The sequence below is a fragment of the Zingiber officinale genome, chromosome 8B, assembly GCF_018446385.1.
Source record: "Zingiber officinale cultivar Zhangliang chromosome 8B, Zo_v1.1, whole genome shotgun sequence".
Taxonomy (NCBI): domain Eukaryota; kingdom Viridiplantae; phylum Streptophyta; class Magnoliopsida; order Zingiberales; family Zingiberaceae; genus Zingiber; species Zingiber officinale.
Window position 1 is genome coordinate 1,892,579 of NC_056001.1, and position 21,090 is coordinate 1,913,668.

Consider the following 21,090-nt stretch of genomic DNA (forward strand, 5'->3'; position numbering starts at 1 on the left):
TTGCTGATTGTGGCAGTGCTAACTTTTGCCAAAAAATCACTAACTACACGTCTACACCCCCACGATATCCGCAGCTTTCACTGTTTTTTTTCTGGTCAAATTTCATTCCGCAAATCAAATATCATTCTAATGAAATGATGAATATAAATGACGTAGTACAGGTTCAAAACTGTGGCAATTCCTTTGAGATTAATCTTAACCAATTATAACAAAGAAAACAAAGAGAAGCCTTCCAATATTTTCTACATAAAAATTCCTTTGAGATTAATCTTAGCCAATTATTTAACACTTATTCATCCTAAACTGTGGCAATTCAATTCAATTCACAAAGGAAAAAACTTTCAATCTCTTTCCAAGCATTAACGATTAGACACTTTGTATGGACAAAAATATGAAAAAGTCTCATAACTTTGAGAAGAAACTAAAGTCTCCGCTCTGTTGCCTTTAGGAAACGCCAAAATCAAATTTTCAGTCTTCAAATCTCGGAGGGAGATATGACGCCATTAACAACATTAGAGTAGAAGAATTAGGTAATCACACTAGGCTTTGATCATGAGGATACTCATATTTGAAAGGACTCGAGCATTGCTCTGAGAATCTTCTGAGAAACTGGCCACTGTTTGTCATTGGCACTTGCTACAAACAAGATTACTGTATTTCCTTTGGCAGTGGCCTTTGCTAGATTATGTGAGCCCGTCAAAGCAAATGGAGTCTCGAGTTCATATTTGTAATACTGCAATTGAGATAATGAAAGATGATAAGCTAATAAGCTCATTTCACTTGATATTCTTGAATAATGTAAAGAACCAAGAACATAATCATGAAAAATTGACTGACTGATGTAATTTAACTGATGGTGGTGAAAGACGACCAAAGAGTCTCTCTTACAATTCAGTCAAGCCACAAGAAATAAAGGAAACTTGTAAACTAGAGAATGATCACCATTCTGAGGTCATGAATGGCCAACTATAATTTCTATGTTTATAGAATTCTGAGATGATGAATGGTTAACTATAATTTCTCAAATCGCTACCTTTCTAAAATAAGCTTAAAAGTGTGAGGCTAAAAGGAAAAGGCACAAAAACATGCACTAGAATTATCATACAAGAGAGACAAAAGTTAAGAATTTACTGTTTGATCACCAAGCTTATCAACGGATGCTTCTAGTAACTCATCAGGGTCAAATGTGTTTCCAGTGACAAAAGGTCCAAGGGAAGCAATCAATTTCTCAGGGCTTCCAATGTCTTCAATTGTAGCATTGGGTTTGTTTGTCAGTCGAATTAGCGGTGAAGCCACAATCTGAACTTTGCCTTGCTTTTCATCTTCAAATTTCACCTCTACCCATGGTTCAGCGCATTTTGGTTGGCAATAATTTCCTGAGAGTATGTTTGCAACTCGTGTTTGTTTCCAAGTTGGTGGGAGAACAAATTTGTATGGTTGCACATTGCCTGCACAGGAAAACCTATGAGATGCTGAAGAGAAATAAGAACCACTATCAAAGTGCAAAATGGAAGCAATGCCATGGCATCTTCATCCCTATGTTTTTTTTATGAATACAAAAATGTTTTCCACACAAGCTTAATAATGTCGCACACAGCAGAAAAAGGAATGCTTATAATCCATAGTCTAGGTAAGGATAGGTAACAAAGGGCTTTTTTTAAACTGTTAAAAGAATAATTATGGACCTTGTGCCTTTTTAGTTCTCTGGATAAACAATTAACCAAATGATGAGAACTTAATAAGGTAAGAGAGAGGTAATGCATATCCAATCGAGAATGTAGGAAGAAGATACAGATCTCTCGAACCAAGTCTTCTACGAACTTGTAAAGGAACAGGGGGCACGTACCAGCACGAAGAGCGGGCGTGTCTTTGGAGGTTGCTTCGAAGACGACGAAGGAAGGGTCGACGGGGGAGGGCGGCAGATAGGCACCCACCTCCACCTCACGGGCCAACGAAGAGAGAGGCTCCTTCCAGAAGAACGCGGACAAGGAAACCCCGGCGACGAGGTGCCGCCGTCGAGCCAGGAGGCAGTACTTGTGCACGGAGTGGCGGTGGTTGTTGACTGAGGGTTTGCTCGGACTCGCGACTACGGCGATGGATTCTGGAGGGGAGGAAAGGGATGGGGAGGAGGCGGCCGTGGAGACGAGAAGCGGAGTGAGGGGAGCGACCGAAGCGTTGGCCATGGCCAGGGATTAGGAAATAGGAAGCAGCAAAGCAGAGTAGCCACGCCCACGCTTTAATAATCTTATCCGAATCAATTATAAATTCAAATTACTAATTTTCGTGGTATTATTATTTTATTTGGTCCTTATACTATTTTTATAGAAAAATTGATTACACACGGTTCAAAAATAGTCAGGATTTTTTGGACCACTTTTTGTGATCCATGGGATTATCACTCATATTTACAGTCAAATCATAGCCACGATCCGATCACAAATGATTACAATCCCTTTTTGGATTCACCATCCCCACCAGATTATAATTTTTGTTCAGAACGGACGGTCGAAGGCCGCCCAGAGGATACCCTCGCTCGACATCCAATAACCTAGTCACTTATCCACCACCGGAAGCCTCCGACCGGCCACCCGCTCCGAACAAAAACTATAACCTGATGGGGATGATGAACCCAAAAAAGGATCGTAACAATTTATGGTCAGATTGCAACCACGATCCGACTGGAAATACGAGTAGCACATCCCCTGAACCACAAAAAAAATGATCCAAGATATCTGTGCTCCAAAAATACACAGGATATACATTTTTTTTAATGGGATGAAAAAAAATTAAAATATTAACTACGAAGCAAAGAGCCACTTCCACAAACCGATTTATCAGTGTTGCGAAAATCGGACTGGACCAGCCGGTCTGACCGATTGAACCGTGAACCGGCTCTTGATCCAGTCCGATTCACCATTAAAGTAAAAAAAAATCAAAAAACTGCTCCGGTCAAAAACGTTTAAAACCGGTCAAAATCAGTCAAAACCGCTCGAAATCGATCAAAATCACAGGTTTAATCAGGATTGAAGCATGATATATATATATAACGATTGAATCATCGGTTCAATCGATCAAATCTTAAAAATCTCGATCCGATCATCGCACCATTTTAATGACCAATACGGTTTTCAAAACATTGGGATTTATCCGATAGACTAAGGAAAGATCGCTCGTCTCCGCTAGTTAAGTCGCCTAATATCTTAATTATCAAAAACAAAAAAAACAACTATTTCTAACTCTATTTTATTTTAAAAATAGACATCGGAAACAAGTCAATATCATCATGATAAATTGAGGGGTAAGTAGTAGATCAAGAGCATCAAACAAGTCACATCCAGTCAAACAAATAGACAAAACGAGCAGAGTCGAACGAATAGAGCCAATTAAGTGAGACAAATAAACAATGAACAAGATGCAGAATCCAGTTCTGAGATGGCATGTGAGATAACTAGATAAGTATCACTAAATATTCATTATTTCTTGGAGCCAAACAACAATGAATGGGGGGTAAAAGCATGCAGTCAAATAATGAAAATGAAGAGCTGCTTCCCTCTTATTTAATTAATAATAAAGCTTGATAGATCCATAATAAAGATTGATATAAATGCTCTAAGTCATGACCTTACTTGGAGTACCTTGTTCCCATGTTTCAGCAACACAGGAAACTTGTAATAGCTTATTTTTACGCAGTGAGAGTTACAGACAGATTTCTATACTCATCACAGCCTACATGCTCTACTCTTCAAACAATGATACTCCTGAATAATCCAACACAAAAGAAAACTACAATTTGCTCTTCCATACCAAAGACCAACACACACAAAAAAAGCCTTTAGTCAATCAGAAACGCAAAGAGTGGATAATAAAAGTCTAAATGTGAGAAAAATGAATCCTGCAGGATACAATATATGTTCAACAGCAAGTTCATTCTTTCATGTGATAGAATGAGGTTTGTTATGATATATAATAAATACCAGCCTTGACGTTAACAAACCAACCAAACTGCTTTTACACTAATGACATGATATATCGTATTATCAATTGGCCCAACAATGTACTAGCATGAAGCAAAAATTCATATATTAATCTTCTGTCTTGACCATGTAGAGCAACCTTCACGTGTTCATGGAAAAATAACTCATCAGATGCAGTGCAAATATTGTACTCACCAATTGGCACGGAGCTTGTTGTAGACACTACATGAATGCTCGGGATTCTGAAACTGAAAAAAAATATGTATAAGAATCACATGGCTGCCTCCAGTGACAACCAGTAAGTAATCAAGTCCAAGCAAAGATAGATTTGCACGGACTAAATGCTTGTGTCACAATACTTCCTGTGGAATAAACAGAACTTAAAATCTAGAAAAGTGAAAGGAAACAAAAAAAAACTCTCACCAGTAATCATATGAACTTAATCTCACCAGATGCCAAGCTTATGAAATGGCACGTGAGAAGCTTGTCCAAATACCTGAATAGATAATTGTTAAGAAGATATTTTCTGTGTCTGAATGGATGAACGAGAACAAAAGTGAAAGAGAACAGAAACAATCTACAGAGTTTGATCGAAGAAAGCAAGCGATTGACCGAAGACTACTTAGACATATCTCAAACATTGAATGTGATCAACTTTTTAGGCAATCACATCTATAACTATCAATCTCTTGGTGAATGCTTAATGACGCTACATGGTAGGTGGTAACGTTCGTCAGAACTCGACACAGACAACAGCGGCGCGTCGAAGTCTCGTAGGCAGGTCCGGGCCTCGATTCCATTCGCCGCTCCTTATGTCGTACACAAGCAACGCGCCCTCCACCGCCAAATTGTCCGAACCCCATCTTGCACCGCCATGGCCAGAGCACCCGACCGAGACTTGGACTAGCGCCACCACCTTTTCCTCCCCCACGGCAGCGCAGCTGAAGCGAACAGCTCCGCCCAGGCCCAAACGGGCCGGCACTGGCGGTGGTAACAGCCGCGTCCACTCACCGCCGCCGCCCCTCCGCACCTTCCCCTCCCAACGCCAAAAGGAAAGCTCCACCGCGTGGCTGGCTACAACGTACACGTACGGCCCCGATCCGCATGCCCCAACGACGCACCAACCTCCGGGCACCGCAGCCGCCGACCCTGCCCCGGCGCCCGGCCGGCCTCTCACCCACGCACCCGCATCCACGTGGTAAGCATCCATAGATCCAGCGCAAATATGGGCGTCTAGCCTCCCAGCCTCCACTCCAGTCCCGCCTCCGCCGACGCGCAAACCTCCGGCAATGTAAAACACCCCTCCGGAAGCGGCGCCGACGCAGCCATAACGCTGCTTTGGGGCCTCCGCGACTACCCGCCACGCATTGGCCACCGGATCGTACTCCTCGACCGCTGAAGTACGGGCGGCGCCCCCGGCCACGTAGATCTTGCCTCCGATTGCCGCGGCGGCGAATTTCTTGCGAGGGAAAATGGTCGGGGCCCGAGGGGAGACCGCCCCAGTCCAAGTGTCGTACCGGAGGGTAGCTCCGCGGCCAATGATGTAGATCGCGCGTCCGAGGACCGCCACACGGGCATGAGCGAAGGAAAAGGATCCTTCGAAGACTTCAAGTGAGACGGCTCCGGAAGAAGTGGAGAATAGGTCCCAGGAGGCGTCCAAGGAAGAATCAGCGGAGAGGGAAGCAGAGGAGAGCCGACCAAGATCGGAAAGGGAGAGGGCGTGGAGGGTGCGGCGGAGGCGGCCGTGAGAGCGGCGGACGCGGAGGAAGGCAGGCGAATCGATGAGGAGGGAGAAACGGCGGCAGACGAGAGGGAGGACGGGTAGGGAGGACGTCGACACCCTGGAGAGGCACTCGAGTAGGAGATCGTCAGGCAGCGACGCGATTGGGGCGGCGGAAGACGGCCTGAGGTGGTGGATGATATCCAGCGGCGTCAGGGCGATGATCTCGCGGCGGGGATCGGGACGGCAGGGCTTTACGAGCCACGAAAGGCTCCGAGAGTTGCAGGCGTCCGCCATGGCTAACCCTTCTCCCTCTGCTTTCCTCTTCCCCGTCGAAAGGAAGAAAAGAATACAATGGAAATGAGGAAATCTAACAAAACAATACAAATGTTTCGATATCAACATGCATACTTTATTTTATATCACGGAATAAAATTCCACTTTATCCCTTAATCGATTAATTTTTTTAAAAAGCTAATATTTTTATTAAAGTTGATTTACTTTCTAATTTTTTAAAATAACCTTATCGATATATCTGCATAATAAGGCATTCATTTTATATATTTAAATATTTGCATTTAAATAATTCTTATTTTAAAATTCCATATTATATAAATTAACTTTTTTTATATTTTTTAAAAAAAATACATAATTTATTTATTTCATATTTCTTCACATTATAATTTTCATTTTTTGTATTATATTTTTAAAGTTAAATTTAATATATTAGAAATAATACTGATACGTGTTATGACAAGTAAACCCGAGAGACGGACATGATGGTCAAAGTCAAGATGACGTGACGGTCAAAGTCAATAGAAGAGAACATCCCCTGACTAGCTTCGTCATTCATCCAACATTAGCGCTCTAAGGTTCAGATCGGCCGAGTATAAACTAGGCGAGTAATGATCGACTAACTCTTAATCCGGTCAAATATATATAGCCCGGTCTTCTACCTAAAAGATAACATGTCTAGTTAGTTGGTAGCTGATTGAGTTTTGAGGTGGCCGACCTTTTAGGTCAGCCGGGATGTTGGATTCATCTCATAATCGACCAGTCATAGGTTGATATCCCCTGAGGTTTGTGAATCTTATGCCCGCTCGACTGGGTAAAAGGTTGTTTGGGTCTGAAGCACTTAGCCTTATATTACTATCCAGACGGATTTTCAGCAAAGCATAATTATTCGAGGGACTTCCAGGGAACACAAAGCATTATATCATTTCTCAAACAGATTTCTAACATAGATTTCTAACGTGACGAACACATCATATCATTATTCTCCAAACGAATGTCTCAATGATGCGCAGAGCATAATTAAGCAGCTTAATGCTAAGACAAATGATCTCGTCCGAAAGCTGAGTCAGATGGAGGCGGACCTTGGTGTACTGGAAGTTGACGGAAAGTCGCTGCGGCGTCGGATCTATCTGGCACCCCCCCTGAAAGGTTCGCACGGGCGGCTGACGAAGGAAGATGACCAAGACGATGACACTGCTGCTCTGCGCACACTCAGACGAGCCCACGAGTCGTTAGAGACCAGAAACCAGTGAAAAAGTCCTCGGGTCAGGCCCTCCGACGCTCAAATCAGGTAATTTTTCCCCAGAAAACACAGAGAAAAGACGAAAGGTAAAAACTAGTGAGAAATGACGAGTGAACGTACCTGCATAAGGAACAAATCATCTCTTTTTATACTGCAACGGATGTTTCTAGGACCTGGCGAGTGTCAGGGAATGTCGGCTGTCAGGATTTGTCTAGCGATGATTGACACGTGACTCTTCCTAATAGGGCGGCGGCAAAACCAAAGGTGTAGTGAGACCCGATTGTTAGCATATTCCCTGACACATTGATTATTCTCTGACACTCTCTGACAAGCGGTTACGATTCCTTGGCCTGTTTGTCCAGTAGTGCCTGGACACTGGGTCTGTATTTCGAGATCTGTATCCCAACTTGCTTTTGTATGTTGTTATCCGTGATTCGTATGTCCCGATCTGTGCATTACGTTTGTATCCCGACCTGCCTTTGTCAGCTGTTATCCATGGCCGGTACGTCCCGACCTGTACGCTGGAGCTATGTCCCGACCTGCTTCTGTCTACTGTTATCCATGACCTGTACGTCCCGACCTATACGCGAGAGCTGTGTCCCGACCTGCTTCTGTCTACTGTTATCCATGACCTGTACGTCCCGACCTATACGCGAGAGCTGTGTCCTGACCTGCTTCTGTTTATTGTTATCCATGGCTTGTACGTCTCGACCTGTACGCTAGAGCTGTGTCCAGACCTGCTTTTATTTACTGTTATCCATGACTTGTACGTCCCGACCTGTACGCTAGGTCTATGTCTCGACCTGCTTCTATTTACTGTTATCAATGGCTTGTACGTCCCGACATGTACGCTAAGTCTGTGTCCCGACCTGTTTCTGTTTACTGTTATCCATAGATTGTACATCCCGACCTATACGTTAGGTCTGTGTCCCGACCTGCTTCTGCCTACTGTTATCCATTGCTTGTACGTTCTGACCTGTATGTCCGATCTGTATCCCGACCTGCGTTCTCCTACTGTTATCCATGGCTTATACGTTCCGACCTGTACGCAGGTCTGTTTCCCGACCTACGCTCACCTATTGTTATCCATGGCTTGTGCGTTCCGACCTGTATGCCCGATCTGTATCCCGACCTGTGTTCTCCTACTGTTATCCATGGTTGGTACGTCCCGACCTGTACGCCAGGTCTGTTTCTCGACCTGCGCTCACCTATTATTATCCATGACTTGTACGTTCTGGCCTGTACACCCAGTTTGTTCTGCGCCAAGGGCCTTCTTTCCTTTACCTTTACTCGGCTTGTGGGCTCGGTCCTCAGCTGTACCTGGCCCGTGGGCCCTGTCCTTGACCGCTACCAGGGCTGACCCTTGTCCGACTTATACTCCCATCCTTTGACCGCCCCATCAGCTGAGACTTGGACCCTGACCATGTAAGCCTGACTTCTGACCAGCCACGGAGGCTAGACTTCTGACCTCCATGTAAGTCTGACTTCTGACCAGCCATGGAGGCTTGACTTCTGACCAGCCACGGAGGCTTGACTTCTAGCCATCCTATGGTCTTGACTCCTAACCACATCATCTTACTGACTCCACGAACATGCGTCGTATCAACAAATATAAAGGTGGTCGGCCTTACTGGCCGATCAATATACATCCAGTACAATATAGAGCTGACCATACAAAATGTAACCGAGCAGTTCAACAGAGACGATCGGTCTCAAGGACTGACTGAGATATACTTGACAGACTCCTAACAACTTGTCAGATTGGAAACTTCTTTAAGGACCATCGTGTCTTCCATAAACAGACAAATTATAACAACATATTCTTTCAACATCTTCAACAATAACAGAAGTTATAAATAATAAAAGATGATACATGTGAGTAAGGGGAAGATTTTTAGAGAATTATTATACATTATCTGAGTTGTACACTTTCCTTTACCTAACAAATTTTGATGTACTTTATCACCTCATGATTATAAAAAATATGTAAGGTGTTATATAAAAGAAAGTTCTCTCTGTAGCAAAGATGCATTCTCGAAACATTTACACCTTTACTCTCGCACACATATTGTTATTCTTCTTCATCTGACTTGAGGGCTCTTTCACCAAGGACTTTTCTGATTTTTAGGTATTGACATTTTATTTATACGTAGGATCGAAAGATATTTTCTTAACCGAAAGAAAGGACTTCCATTAATCAACCGTGCCTAGCGTGCCATTTCTATCATTTTACAACGGCAGCCAACAATATTTGAGTAATATAAGCAAGTAGAAAAATAACACTGGAATTATTAATCAGGGATTTTTTTAAAAAAATATTGGGATAGAAAATGTTAACAAGTGTCTCGCAAAATATGACATAATAATATAAATATTAATTAAATTTGCATTTCGATCCCGCAAGATTCCGAAATAATTTTGGAGGCCGGCGTTAGACGATCAACAATCACGTCGCACCGAAGCTTGAAGATGATGGTCCAGCTCGTGATGGCGCCGGCCTTAAACTGGACGGGCACCGACGCGTCGACGAGTAACGGCACCTGACGGCGCTTCTCAGCCGCCGCCAAGTCTTGAAGGATCGCCGACGACAGTATGAAACCTGACGCCGTCAGGTCTGCGTCGAACACCGTCACGTTGCGCAGCTCCTGGAAGAAGTCCGGCCAAGCACCGTCGCCGAGTTTGACTCCGCCGTAGGATGCCGTCACCTCGCCCCCGCTGAGGTAATGGATGCCCAGCCGCTTGTTGGGGTTGACCGCTCGAAAGGTGGCGACGAACTCCGGAGAGAGGGCGGCGGCGGAGAGGTTGAAGTTCCTGACGTAGAGAGCGTCGATGGAGATTACTGGCTCTTTAGGATGGCAGACGAAGTAGAGAATGATGACGGCGACGAGGAAAAGTATAAAAGAAAGGGAGGCGACGGCCGAGGCGAGGAAGCAGAGGAGGCTGCGGCGGCGGGAATCGGAGCGGCGTGCGTAGAGGGACACTCGGCGATCGTCCTCCGGCGGGGGCACGCGGAGGATGAGGTCCTTCTTGACCTGGATGACGTAGTGTCCTGGCGGCGGCGGCAGTTTGGGGATGAAGCTTTGGGAAGAGGAGTCGGAGGAGCGGGGAGAGAGGGAGCGTTCCTGCGACGGAGGAGAGTGAGGATGGACGCGGTCGGAGAACATCGTGTCTGGCGAAGAAGCGGTGCGGTGGTCGGAGAAGGCGCAGCAGGGCAGGGGAGGAGAATCAGGCGGAAGATTACTTACCGCATATAAATATTACGAATTAAATACTATATTATTATACGATATACTGAATATTAAATTACATAAAAGAATTAGAATTTGCAATTACGGACAATATTTCCTAGACAACAGCTGGAAACGATAGGCTTTGCAATCCTTCGATTACGCCTTTGATTACTTCCCTTTTTTGGATTTCCTTCATTGGAAATACTTTAATTAGCGATTATTTTATTATTTACTCGCCGCGGCAAAGTTATGGACATTTTGCATCAATTTCCATGTAAAATAACTAAATAAATAAATAGCTATAATATTTTATTTTATTACCGCAGAGACTTAATTAAATAAAACACAATAATAAACTTAATAATTAACTGGGCCGGTTCGGGCCCAAACAAGCCCAGCCCGAGCTCGGCTATTCACGGCGGTCGGTTGACTGGCTAATCATCACCACTGCGATGTTTGCTTGCGGTGTTCGAAGACTGGTTCAAACGGCCGGCCGGCCTTCCAATCAGCCACCATCTGCAGCGTTGATTGGACTCTTCTTGCCTCGTGATCTCAGTCTTTTTGTTGCATAAGACTCCAGTTCGTCCATCTCCAGCCCCGGCAATCGCTTCCCAGATCGCTAGTTAATTTCCTCTCATAGTCGCATGGTACAGGGAGCCAACTCCAAGAAAATGAGCTCCCAGAAGAGAGGGGACGTGGCCTCCGGCGAGCTACTCCCGGACCTTCCGGACTTGATGAACGACTGGTTCTTCGGCACCGCCGACGTGAACAATATGCGAGCGTATTATATGGGCGAAAGAATAAACATAAATGAGGAGGAGGAGGAGGAGGAGGAGGAGGAGGTGGAGAGGAATATGCGCAGCGGCAGTGGCAGAAATCACACCGGTCGGCTAACGCAGGAGTGGCAGGAGGAGGCGAAGAAGATAGTGGCTGTTTCGTCCTCCGGGCAGCCGGGTTCTCCGGCGAGGTTCTTTGGGTCGCCGAGGTTCGCCTCCGCCGACCATAGAGAGCTGGCGAAGACGCCGTTGCTTGATCGGAAGGATCCCCTGTCGAGATCCGCGAGGAGGTATGCGTGCGTATGTATATTTTTAGGATATTAAAAATAAATAAAATTTGGTTTACCATCATTTTTATTATTTTAAAAAAGATTCTATCATTTTATCTTCGCACTTATTAATATTATTAAAATAAAATTATAAGTATATTTTAATAATGATGACGCTTACGTTGTTGTGTTTTTATTAGGCACAAGTCCCTGGAAGGGATCAGCGACGAAATTCTGCGTCGGTCCTCCTCGCGCCAGAATCGAAACCCTTCCGATTCCTTGCTGCCCTCCGGCGAACCTCAGCTTCCCACTGCCTCCAATCCGCCACCGTCGCTCCCGCCGAATCTGCCGGTTCGTCGGACTTCCCGCTTCCGCCAAGATACTCCCTGCGAGCCTCAATCGCCCGCGGCTACTTCCCGTCGCACATTCCGCAGCCGCTCCCCTGCGCCCCCTCCTCCGGAGGATGCCGCATGTCTGGCACTGTCGCCTCCGCGGAATCTGGTGGAGTCGGCGCATCGGAGGTCTGTCTCTTCCACGACGTGTTCGCTGGAGACGCTCTCTCGGCCGGAGAAGGAGAAGGGATCCTCCCAACCTAGATCCATCTCGTCCGCGTTTGAATCCGGCTATCGGTCAGGGGAGGCCCTGTCCCCAGGGGATGTGAAGCAGATCAACGCGTTCCTTAGTGGGCAGAGGAAAATGATCGGGAGGATCTCTCGTGGAGAAGTCCTATCTAAGGCCAAGATCATCCTCTCCGGATCGTCAAATGGTTTAAGTAAATTCATATAAGCTCCTTCTCTCCATGTCATTCGACCATATCTACCAAATTTCTTCAAATAGGGTTTTGTTTCTTTGATAGGCACGACGAGTACGATGGTGGCGGCTATATGTTATGCATGGTTACTGCAGAATCGAGAGGAGGAAGATGTGGCCGTGATACCAGTGGTGAACATTGAGAGAGGGAGGATGAACAAGCATGAAGAAGCTGCTTGGCTCTTTTTCCATGTCGGCATTGATGCTTCAGCACTGCTCTTTGCCGACGAGGTAACTCTCATCACCTTTTACTTTCTAGATCTACTCTTTCTTTTCAACATTACATGCGTGCTGGAGTGCTTGCAAACATCGCATATCATGTCTGCTGGTGCCAATCTTCATTTCGGAGCTTCCATGGCGCCATGATGCATAAGGTCAATATCTCCTCTGTGATCAACACTGAAGTGATATGCTTGAGGCCTCACTACTCTTTTGTATACTTGTATTCGCAGTGACAGTTGAAGTTTTTGACTCATAATATTCACTATTATACCTTTTATATCCAAAGAAAATTACATCAGTATCTGATGCTTAAGATGCTCAATGTAGTTTAACCTTTTGTAATCTATTGTCAGTAACCATCTGTGTTAATTTCTCACGACTACTTACTTTTTTCGTGCATGAATCAGGTAGATCTTGGTAATCTTTTAATGAACAGACAATTAAGTATGCTTGTTATCGGGCAAGATGTGCTTAAAACTAAGAATGAGGTGATTGATCAGTATTTGAAAATTTGAGAACAGAGCTATTTGTTTATAAAGTTCTCATACATTCTCTCTTGCATAGGTGGGTTCATTGTGCACAATTCTCACAGATAATTACTGTGAAGAAGCCTATGATCTACTTCAAAATCCTAAGTTGAAAAATCTATTGGTAAAACTCACAATCTAAGTCATATTTATCATTGATTTCGCCCTCTTTTGCAAATTCTAGTGATCATTATTCTGTCTCCAGCTTGCAGGTATTCTCTTGGATACACATAATCTTAATTCCACATCTTCGTTTGTTGCAAAGAGAGATGCAGAGGCAGTACGATTGCTTTCCACTGGTTCTTCTCCCGACTACAGACATGAATTGTTTGAGCAATGTAATCTTTAATTATTCATATTTATTTTGACTTAATTATTAACTCTTTTTTGAGTTTGTTATCTTCTTGTCATCTGTTTTCAACTAGTGATGCAAGATCACAAAGACAGTTTGTTTCTTGAAGCTCTCAAGAAGCATTATGGAAAGGCTACCCATGACTGTAAGTTATGCAAAATTACTGTTTTTATTTTTTCTAGGCCCTATAGAAATTATTATCTGTTTGTAAATTGGTTTCATTTCACCATTTTCGGAGTAATCTTGAGTTATGGTGTCATTGTATGATTCTTCCTCAAAATTACCCCCCTAAAAGTTTAATTTTTGTTTACTTTTGTTGGATGTTTACTTCAGGCTCACTACTTCTCCAAGCTAAATTAGTCTGAACATGTTTTAGTCTCAAATATTAAAAGTTTATCACTATATTAGATGAGTCTTCATTAGAGAAAATAAATACAACATGATCATTAGTGAATTGCTATGAACTAACAATAAGCTACTAGAAAGAGGGAGTGGAGGAAGAGAGTAGAGTGAGAGGTGATGTGAAGGAAGAGAGGAGCATCTAAGAAGAATAAATTATCCATTAGCAAACTAGGTTATCCAACAAGATGCCTTTATAAGGTTAATGAGGGAAGACTTACCAACTTAATGATAGAACTTCCCAGTGAAAGAATTGGTCGAACTAGTCACTAAATATTGAAATTACCCACTGAACTTTCCCCTAAATCCACTAAATATATATACTGTGCTACATGAATTCAGTGGCAGTGGCAGGAAATATATTTAGTGGGTGCAGACTATACTTTGATTGTAAATTGAATGCACTGATTTGACCAAAAAACTGATCCTCCAAGAGGTTGAAAGTTAATCCATAAATCTAGAAAAGTCAAAAACCACTAAACTCGGTTAGCCTTTTTTTTCCTAGAAAGCTGTTTGTTCTCACAGTTTGGACACATTAGCATCTGGGAAGCTACAAACACTGCTATTTTTTGTTTATTTTGAAGGTCATGTTCATTTCTAATCACCTGCCACTGCTTTGAACATTCAAAGGCAATTTCTGCTAGAAATTATATTCATTTATCACTGAGTTTAGTCTTCCCTGAGCATGTGATATCATTGTTGCAGCAAAGGAAAAGAGACTGCCTGTTGTGGCGGCTCCAACTCGGACTCCAAATCCAGTACCTCTTCCAGGGAAGGAACGTGAAACCCGTGGGAAAAACAAGTTCTTTTTGGCAAAATGGTTTGGTTTTGGTTCCAAATGATGCAAATTTCCAACGAGTATTATCCTTATTGTTATTTTGGGTGAAAGATGGGCAATAGTTGGTATTTTATTCAACCATAGCTGAAAAAAAAAAAGTATAGAAAATCCTTGGAGCTTACAGAAACCCCTCTTGGGCTCCCAAGCCTCCATGGTAGCTCTGTCAAAGTTAGACATTTGCTTCTCGAGTGTTTTGCTACTTTGGCTAACTTGTCCACTGTAATATGCTCGTCGAGCAGTCTTGTGTTTCACCTTGATCCTCCAGATTTGAGTATTATAGTTGATTTAAATTCTGCTAAAGAAAGTTGAGCGTTAGATGTTTTCGCTGATTCATTGGTTAGATAGAATGTTCCTTTATCATAAATGTGATTGTGCATTCGTAAGATATGTTCCTATCTCATAAATGTTCTGTCTAATCTGGCCTTCAGAATCGTCTCTTTCAGTGATAATAACATTTTTTTTAATATATCTCGACTTGTTATGCTAACCAACTTGTCCTTGAGTCAGCCTAGGAACATCCAGGATAGCTCATACTTGTGGTGTACGTGTCAAGGAACATCCTGGATAGCTCATATTTGGTCTGCATGTGATCCATTACCGATTCTACTTATGCGTTAGTATGAGCAAGAGTGACACGAAGTAACTTCCAACTTTAAGCATGCATTCTTAAAAAATTGGCATATCATCACGCTTGCTTTGTGTGTTATCTAGACCTGCTCATCAGAGGAAATTGCAATCCATTCGTGTAGGTAAAACATTGGAAAAGATATGCAAGAACCAGATTCGTGTAGCAAATTGCCCGAATAACAACAATACAGAACTAATATTATTAGCATGTACTTGTCACCTACAATCAGCAAGGTCCTATACTATACGATATCACAATAAACCCTCAACATATTTGCTGTGAGAAATTTTGTCTAACTTAAATAGAGAAGCACGATAATGACAGTGCACAACTCCCTTGTATAGTTTGCACATCCAGACATGGTTCCTTGGATATCCATGTAGTCGTACAATGTTGGTAATGTGGTCTTCTATCTTTTGATATATAGCAATTTTTGTTTAAAGAAAACAGGGAACACAACAACAATAATGCACAGCGTGAGCATGCATAGTCACCAGCCCTCAAGCCTTTTCCTGCTTCGATGTGCATGTACAATTGGTTTGTTCTTGTTTAAGGTTCTGAAAGAATAAACGAAGAGGAAAAAAGAGAGTGTTAGAGATGCCAGATACATTGGCCAATTTATGGTTAAATGTGGAGCCAAATTTAGTTTTGATGGCTTTTCCAGTGATAATTCATGACTGACCACGTTTTCTATTGGACTACTGATATTACAGTTTGTATATTGATGTTGGTTAAAGTGTACATGAATACACCTAGCTGGCCAAACGCTTAGAAGCTTCATTTACTCAAGGATAGATAAGTAGATGGATGAACAAGTTTTCTTATATATATATATATAAAGGTGGATATAAATATTTTTTAAATTTAGATTCACTCATTTTTTTCACCTTTAGTTCATCCATCGTTCCATCTTTTAGAGTAGACGGAGCCAAGTGTTATAGGAACAATAAATCTAACATATGAATACAAACAAAGACGCACCCAAAAAGATGCTTAATACCAAGTAAATGTGTCATGTTTAGTCACATTTGTGGGAAAATATTACATAATCTAATGGCTGTGATTAGTCATATTGGATAACAGTTTAACGTCTGCATATATTCATATATTTGAATATGTTTGTTCATGCATTTTCAAAAAATTGCCAACAAGGTTAGGGTAATTATTGCCTATAAGTGACTCTTTCAACTATAAAAACTCACCTGTACTTGGCTCTGCAGCTCTTTAATGTGTTGAATCGCCAGTTCCAGCATGTCTGAGGTGCTCGTTTGCTTCAATGAATTCAACAGAAGCATCACTAAGTAGCAGTGACTATATTATCTTTTTAACTCGTGTGTAATGAGATTAAGCATGACTTCATTCTATTATCACACTTAAAGATGGATGCAACTTGAAACACAAGACTTTTTTTTTTTTTTTGCGTGTTCTATTGTGTACCTTGTCCATGTTAGGCACAAGATCTTGCAATTTCCTCAGCCTTTTGCTAATTCGTGTTCTCCTCTCCTAACAATGACAGCAAGACTAAATTCAATAAATAGCTCTTTAGTTGAGTGGACAGAAACAAAACCATAAAAAAAAAGCTGCTGATTGTGATATTCTTAGATACAGGTATCTTAATGGCCATTTGAATGTCAAGTAGTCACATAATATTTCCCTTCTAACACAAATTCGAATTGACTTTTCCAGTCAACTCTAAATTAAATGCTTGATTGAGTCTAAACTTGGAAAGTGTTGCCAAACTAAAGCTTAAATAATTTTAGTATTTAATTTTTATTAAACTTAATTCAACCAGTTTTATAACGCTAGGGCAAATTGAGAATATTAAGGCCTTGTTTAGTTGTAAAAATTTTCTTCTTTTAGATTTCACCATTTTAAATAAACAAAATTGAAAAGAAAAAAAAACTACCATTAACTGTTTGATAACATTCATCTCTCATTAATGTTAAATATTTATTTCATTTTTCTGTTCTGTTTACAAATATCATTTCTTAAAATAAAATAAAAGTGGAAAATAGAATATTTCACAAACCAAAAAAAAAAAAAAAAAAAATCAAATATCAAATATCAAATATCAAGACTATGGTTTATTAAGTAACAATACATACAAGTCATTATTAAACTATCGAAAAATATAAGAAAGGGAATTTTAATATCGTAAAAAAACTGTTGAAAATATCAGCCACATTTAACAAAAGTCATATAAGTAAAAGGCACATGCAAGCAAGCTGCCTTGAGAAGACCAAGGGTGAATGCCGTTATCTACCTAAAATTTAATGTTTTTAACCTGTGAATATGTTACCAATGTGGTGACATCAAACATGGGAAATTCTTCATAGACAAAGACAATTCTTTTATAGTTTTTTTATTTATTGAAGTTAGAGATTGAAACTAGGGCTTTCATTCCATAATTATATACACTAACTCCACTAAACTAGCTTCAGTTTGACCAGCGAGCGTTCCATATTTTTGTCAAATGATACAAGGAAGCAAACAAGTTAATATCTTTCTTTCATTTTCCTTGTTTCCTTCCATGACTATGTTTCTATTTGCCGTATTATTCTGTGCTTGCTTGAGGATAATCTATGATTATCAATTTGCACATATTGTTTCAAGCATATATCTACTTTTCTCTCTTTTTTGTATAATAAAAAGATTACTTGTCTATGAGCTTAAAAGAAAGAAAACAGAAATATGAGCTGACCCTCTCAGCAATGCTCCGGGGATGAGTTGCACAACCCCGCTTAGCTCGAACTCTGCAAGGGACTGAATCTTGTTGGATCTGAACGTATTTCTCTAACTCAGACAATTCTGATGATGTCCTTGGAAGGCTAAACTGCAACCATCAGATAATTGCTGACATGATTAGGTGATACAGATGAAGATAGCAATAATCCAAATTGGTTCCTAAGGGTCTACTACTATCTTGAGTCAATGCAGGGCATTGGCTCAGCTTTCACTACATTTGCTTTATATTTTCTTCTTATTCTTTCAGCATTTGTTGCCAGCCAACTTCACAGCAGCAAAGTTTTAACAAACCTCATTTTGTTTCAAGATACTGTGATTAATGATAACAATATATGGCAGTACTAGTAGGCCGTAGTTATGGTTACTTCAAAGCTAAATCTAAATTATATATCATTCTCAGACATGTTTCATGAGTGATGGTGTTTCATCCTTACCTGTGAATGAATGTCGCCGAGGCTAGCAACTATATCCTCATTATTGCACTTAATCCTTTTGCTTTGTGGAGCAGAAAATGTAATTGAATTGGTATCATCCCATGAGCCCAATTGAAAGTTGCTAGAAATGTAGGATTGGCTGGCATTCCCAGCTGCCTCGTCGGAGTCATGGTATGTATCACTCTCTTCCACTTCTGGGATGCTCAATTCAGAAATTTGCGACAAGGAGTCTTGCCTAGAGAAGCCCCACTGGGCACGTTGCCTTCTATGTGCCAATACATGGAGGTTTTCTGTGCCTGCTTGAGAGTAATTTCCAATCATCCTTGCACTAGAAAGACCTGCTGGCAGTGACAGCAAATTCAATCTGTTTAAGAATTATGAAATACGGACAATCCCTTTGTTAACTCACAAACAGGAAAAGCTGAAAAAGAAGGGTAAAAATTTGGTACAGCAACCACCAAGTTTCTTAGTTTCAGATAAGCAATGAAAGCCCTACTTGAACATTTTTAATTTCTATATATACTTTTTTATGTTTGGGTGGAGTCTAAGCAAAAGCAACATGACAAACCATGCAGAGTTCTTTAACTTTCAGCAAGTCTTCGAGTCAGTTAAACTTATGTTAGCAGTTTAACTGAGATCTCTGTTATGTTAGAAGACAAGTAAAGGTCCAAACTGTTGCAGAAAGAGTGTTCTAGCCCTGGACGATGCTGAGCCATGGCCCACACAACGCATCAGAAAAGTCTAAATTAATAATATTATTATTATTATTATTTCTACTGGAGATCCACATCCATGATGTAAATTGGGCGTGGTTCCATCAGCTGTCACAGAACAAACACGGGGCAGGAATCTCGGTCCACCAGTTACCCGAAACGTAGGCCATCCTCGTCAGGCATTGGATTAGAAAGGCGTAGGGAATTGAATCGATACTCACCTTGATCCGCCAGTTGATGGGAGAAGAAGGCCGAAGGCAAGCTGCTGTGCCGGACCAGAGGGGATCCGGCGGTGGCGTCGCCTTCCGGACTCCGGTAGCTTGATTCGGAAGTCAGGCAGTGCGAATCGCCGGTGAAGAACCGGGTCATCATCCTCTCCGATCCGGCTGAGGCGGGAGACCGCTCCGATCCGCTTCCGCTTCCGCCGCTGGAAGCCATGACAGAGTCAGCGATCCCGGCGAGGAAGGATCCGGGGGCTGAGCCGTAGCGCGCGAGCCCTGGCGGAGGGCCCATCGCCGCCGGCCGGCCTCCCCCCGACAGCGAATGATTCATCGCCTCCAAGCACGCGAGAGGGAGTCAGAGAGAGAAAGAGAGAGGAAAAGCTTCCTTATTCGGAATGGATTAAGAAACGCGATGAGGAAGAAGAATGCATTATTATTATATCAGGAAAGGGAAAATCCAACGAAGGGCTGGGATCTACTGGAGAGATGAACGGAGGGCTAGATTTTAGTGATCCTCGAATAGAAGCCTGTGGAAGGAGAGATGGGAGTTGACTTCGATTGGAGAAGCCTCAAGAAGCGCAAGTGGAGTTTTGCTTTTGATCCTCAGAGTCAAGTAGTGGATCATCACTCATCACTTACATATTTATCTTTTATTTTGTCTATTTAATTGAAACGATAACTGATAACTAATTAAGAAATAATAATAATAATAATAATATATCAATCTAATTTATGACGAACATATTTCAAGAATTATATATATATATATATATATATATATATATATATATATATATATATAATTATTTCTTAATTAGTTATCGTTTCAATTAAATAGATAAAAAATCAAAGGAAAAGATAAATATGAAAATGATGAGTGATCATCCACTACTTGACTTGCACATTCTTATATGAGCGATAGCAGACGTGATGTGATGACGCGACGTCAATTTCAAGTTTGGTAATTGATCCGGTAGTAAGAATAGGGGATCCTGCCCTGTAGAGTCAACGCCACGTGGAAGCCACAATGACAGTTGTCTGTCCGGAGAGGGCCAAGTCCGACCGGATGACCAGCCGGCTGATGGATTCAAACACCCGGAGAGGGGTGGGGTCCGATCGGCTTGCCGACCAGATGATATTCGGTTGATGATTAAAGGCACCCTGTCGAAATCAGGGTTCCGACGCTAAGTGGAAAAGGTCGTGGGCCGAGCGGACCTCACGCTCGGCCAAAGCCATAAGGTAACACTGCTAATAGTCCCCATAAAGCACGCGAGGGAGGACCTCCCCAAGTAAACCACCGTATATGTCCGGCCGGATGTTGAGGGAGCTGTCCGCCCGGAAGCCAGATTTGGAGCAAAGGGGAAAAGGACAAGGAACGTCTTTTTCTGACAGCAGGTATGTTTCACGTGTGAACTATGCTCCAAATCTTGTGACAGGGGATTCCGCTGTCCCATCGAGGACATGCTGGGACTGTAGCAGTATGGGTCAGGTAAGCTCACTGACAAGTCCTTACTGGAGTATGGGCCATGGACACGTGTACACCTCGATAAGTGTACACTCACTTCTTCGCTGCCCTATATAAAAGCCCTCATTCTTCGCCGGAGGTACGCATTCTACCAGCTTTGGAGCCACCTCCTTTACTACTTGCTTGCCTGACTTGAGCGTCGAAGGGTCGCCGCCGGGAACCCCTGCCCG

General features: G+C 42.3%; 5 protein-coding genes across 6 annotated transcripts; 1 reads left to right on the forward strand and 4 right to left on the reverse strand.

The window, feature by feature from the left end:
• Nucleotides 1-317: 317 nt before the first annotated feature.
• On the reverse strand, nucleotides 318-2,225 carry LOC122015889 (psbP domain-containing protein 6, chloroplastic-like). The gene is made up of 3 exons (XM_042572974.1): nucleotides 1,847-2,225; nucleotides 1,132-1,448; nucleotides 318-733 (listed from the first exon to the last, which is right to left on the reverse strand). The coding sequence occupies exons 1-3, from the start codon at nucleotides 2,181-2,183 to the stop codon at nucleotides 563-565; spliced, it is 825 nt and encodes a 274-aa protein (XP_042428908.1). The 5' UTR covers nucleotides 2,184-2,225; the 3' UTR covers nucleotides 318-562.
• A 2,382-nt stretch (nucleotides 2,226-4,607) lies between these two features.
• Nucleotides 4,608-6,082, reverse strand: LOC122015888 (F-box/kelch-repeat protein At5g26960-like). Its single transcript, XM_042572973.1, has one exon. It carries the CDS (start codon nucleotides 5,989-5,991, stop codon nucleotides 4,708-4,710), a length of 1,284 nt encoding a protein of 427 aa, XP_042428907.1. The 5' UTR covers nucleotides 5,992-6,082; the 3' UTR covers nucleotides 4,608-4,707.
• Nucleotides 6,083-9,549: 3,467 nt separating this feature from the next.
• LOC122014359 (NDR1/HIN1-like protein 13) lies at nucleotides 9,550-10,428 on the reverse strand. Its single transcript, XM_042570575.1, has one exon. The coding sequence runs from the start codon at nucleotides 10,393-10,395 to the stop codon at nucleotides 9,610-9,612; it is 786 nt and encodes a 261-aa protein (XP_042426509.1). The 5' UTR covers nucleotides 10,396-10,428; the 3' UTR covers nucleotides 9,550-9,609.
• A 1,273-nt stretch (nucleotides 10,429-11,701) lies between these two features.
• Nucleotides 11,702-14,996, forward strand: LOC122014242 (protein prune homolog 2-like). The gene is made up of 7 exons (XM_042570417.1): nucleotides 11,702-12,278; nucleotides 12,363-12,547; nucleotides 12,946-13,026; nucleotides 13,103-13,189; nucleotides 13,271-13,403; nucleotides 13,491-13,562; nucleotides 14,522-14,996. Exons 1-7 carry the CDS (start codon nucleotides 12,203-12,205, stop codon nucleotides 14,656-14,658), a joined length of 771 nt encoding a protein of 256 aa, XP_042426351.1. The 5' UTR covers nucleotides 11,702-12,202; the 3' UTR covers nucleotides 14,659-14,996.
• A 460-nt stretch (nucleotides 14,997-15,456) lies between these two features.
• On the reverse strand, nucleotides 15,457-19,874 carry LOC122016165 (transcription factor bHLH128-like). 2 transcript variants are annotated; one of them, XM_042573387.1, is made up of 6 exons: nucleotides 19,396-19,874; nucleotides 18,462-18,802; nucleotides 17,984-18,115; nucleotides 16,720-16,785; nucleotides 16,485-16,553; nucleotides 15,457-15,839 (listed from the first exon to the last, which is right to left on the reverse strand). In XM_042573387.1, the coding sequence occupies exons 1-6, from the start codon at nucleotides 19,724-19,726 to the stop codon at nucleotides 15,783-15,785; spliced, it is 996 nt and encodes a 331-aa protein (XP_042429321.1). In that variant the 5' UTR covers nucleotides 19,727-19,874; the 3' UTR covers nucleotides 15,457-15,782. The 2 variants fall into 2 exon arrangements, with proteins under 2 accessions (XP_042429321.1, XP_042429322.1); XM_042573388.1 differs by having other exon boundaries at nucleotides 18,462-18,799; nucleotides 19,396-19,867.
• Nucleotides 19,875-21,090: the final 1,216 nt, after the last annotated feature.

Bases quoted from the DNA above. Each gene is read 5' to 3' on its own strand.
- LOC122015889 (XM_042572974.1), bottom strand. From the start codon at position 2,183: ATGGCCAACGCTTCGGTCGCTCCCCTCACTCCGCTTCTCGTCTCCACG. The intron at 1,449-1,846 runs GTACGTGCCCCC...TTTCCTGTGCAG, and splicing joins CACGCCCGCTCTTCGTGCTG to GCAATGTGCAACCATACAAA. The intron at 734-1,131 runs GTAAATTCTTAA...TCTCAATTGCAG, and splicing joins ATAAGCTTGGTGATCAAACA to TATTACAAATATGAACTCGA.
- LOC122015888 (XM_042572973.1), bottom strand. From the start codon at position 5,991: ATGGCGGACGCCTGCAACTCTCGGAGCCTTTCGTGGCTCGTAAAGCCC.
- LOC122014359 (XM_042570575.1), bottom strand. From the start codon at position 10,395: ATGTTCTCCGACCGCGTCCATCCTCACTCTCCTCCGTCGCAGGAACGC.
- LOC122014242 (XM_042570417.1), top strand. From the start codon at position 12,203: ATGATCGGGAGGATCTCTCGTGGAGAAGTCCTATCTAAGGCCAAGATC. The intron at 13,190-13,270 runs GTAAAACTCACA...TTCTGTCTCCAG, and splicing joins CTAAGTTGAAAAATCTATTG to CTTGCAGGTATTCTCTTGGA. The intron at 13,404-13,490 runs GTAATCTTTAAT...GTTTTCAACTAG, and splicing joins ACATGAATTGTTTGAGCAAT to TGATGCAAGATCACAAAGAC.
- LOC122016165 (XM_042573387.1), bottom strand. From the start codon at position 19,726: ATGAATCATTCGCTGTCGGGGGGAGGCCGGCCGGCGGCGATGGGCCCT. The intron at 16,786-17,983 runs GTCAGCTCATAT...TGTCATTGTTAG, and splicing joins CCCGGAGCATTGCTGAGAGG to GAGAGGAGAACACGAATTAG. The intron at 16,554-16,719 runs GTACACAATAGA...AATTCATTGAAG, and splicing joins TTGTGCCTAACATGGACAAG to CAAACGAGCACCTCAGACAT.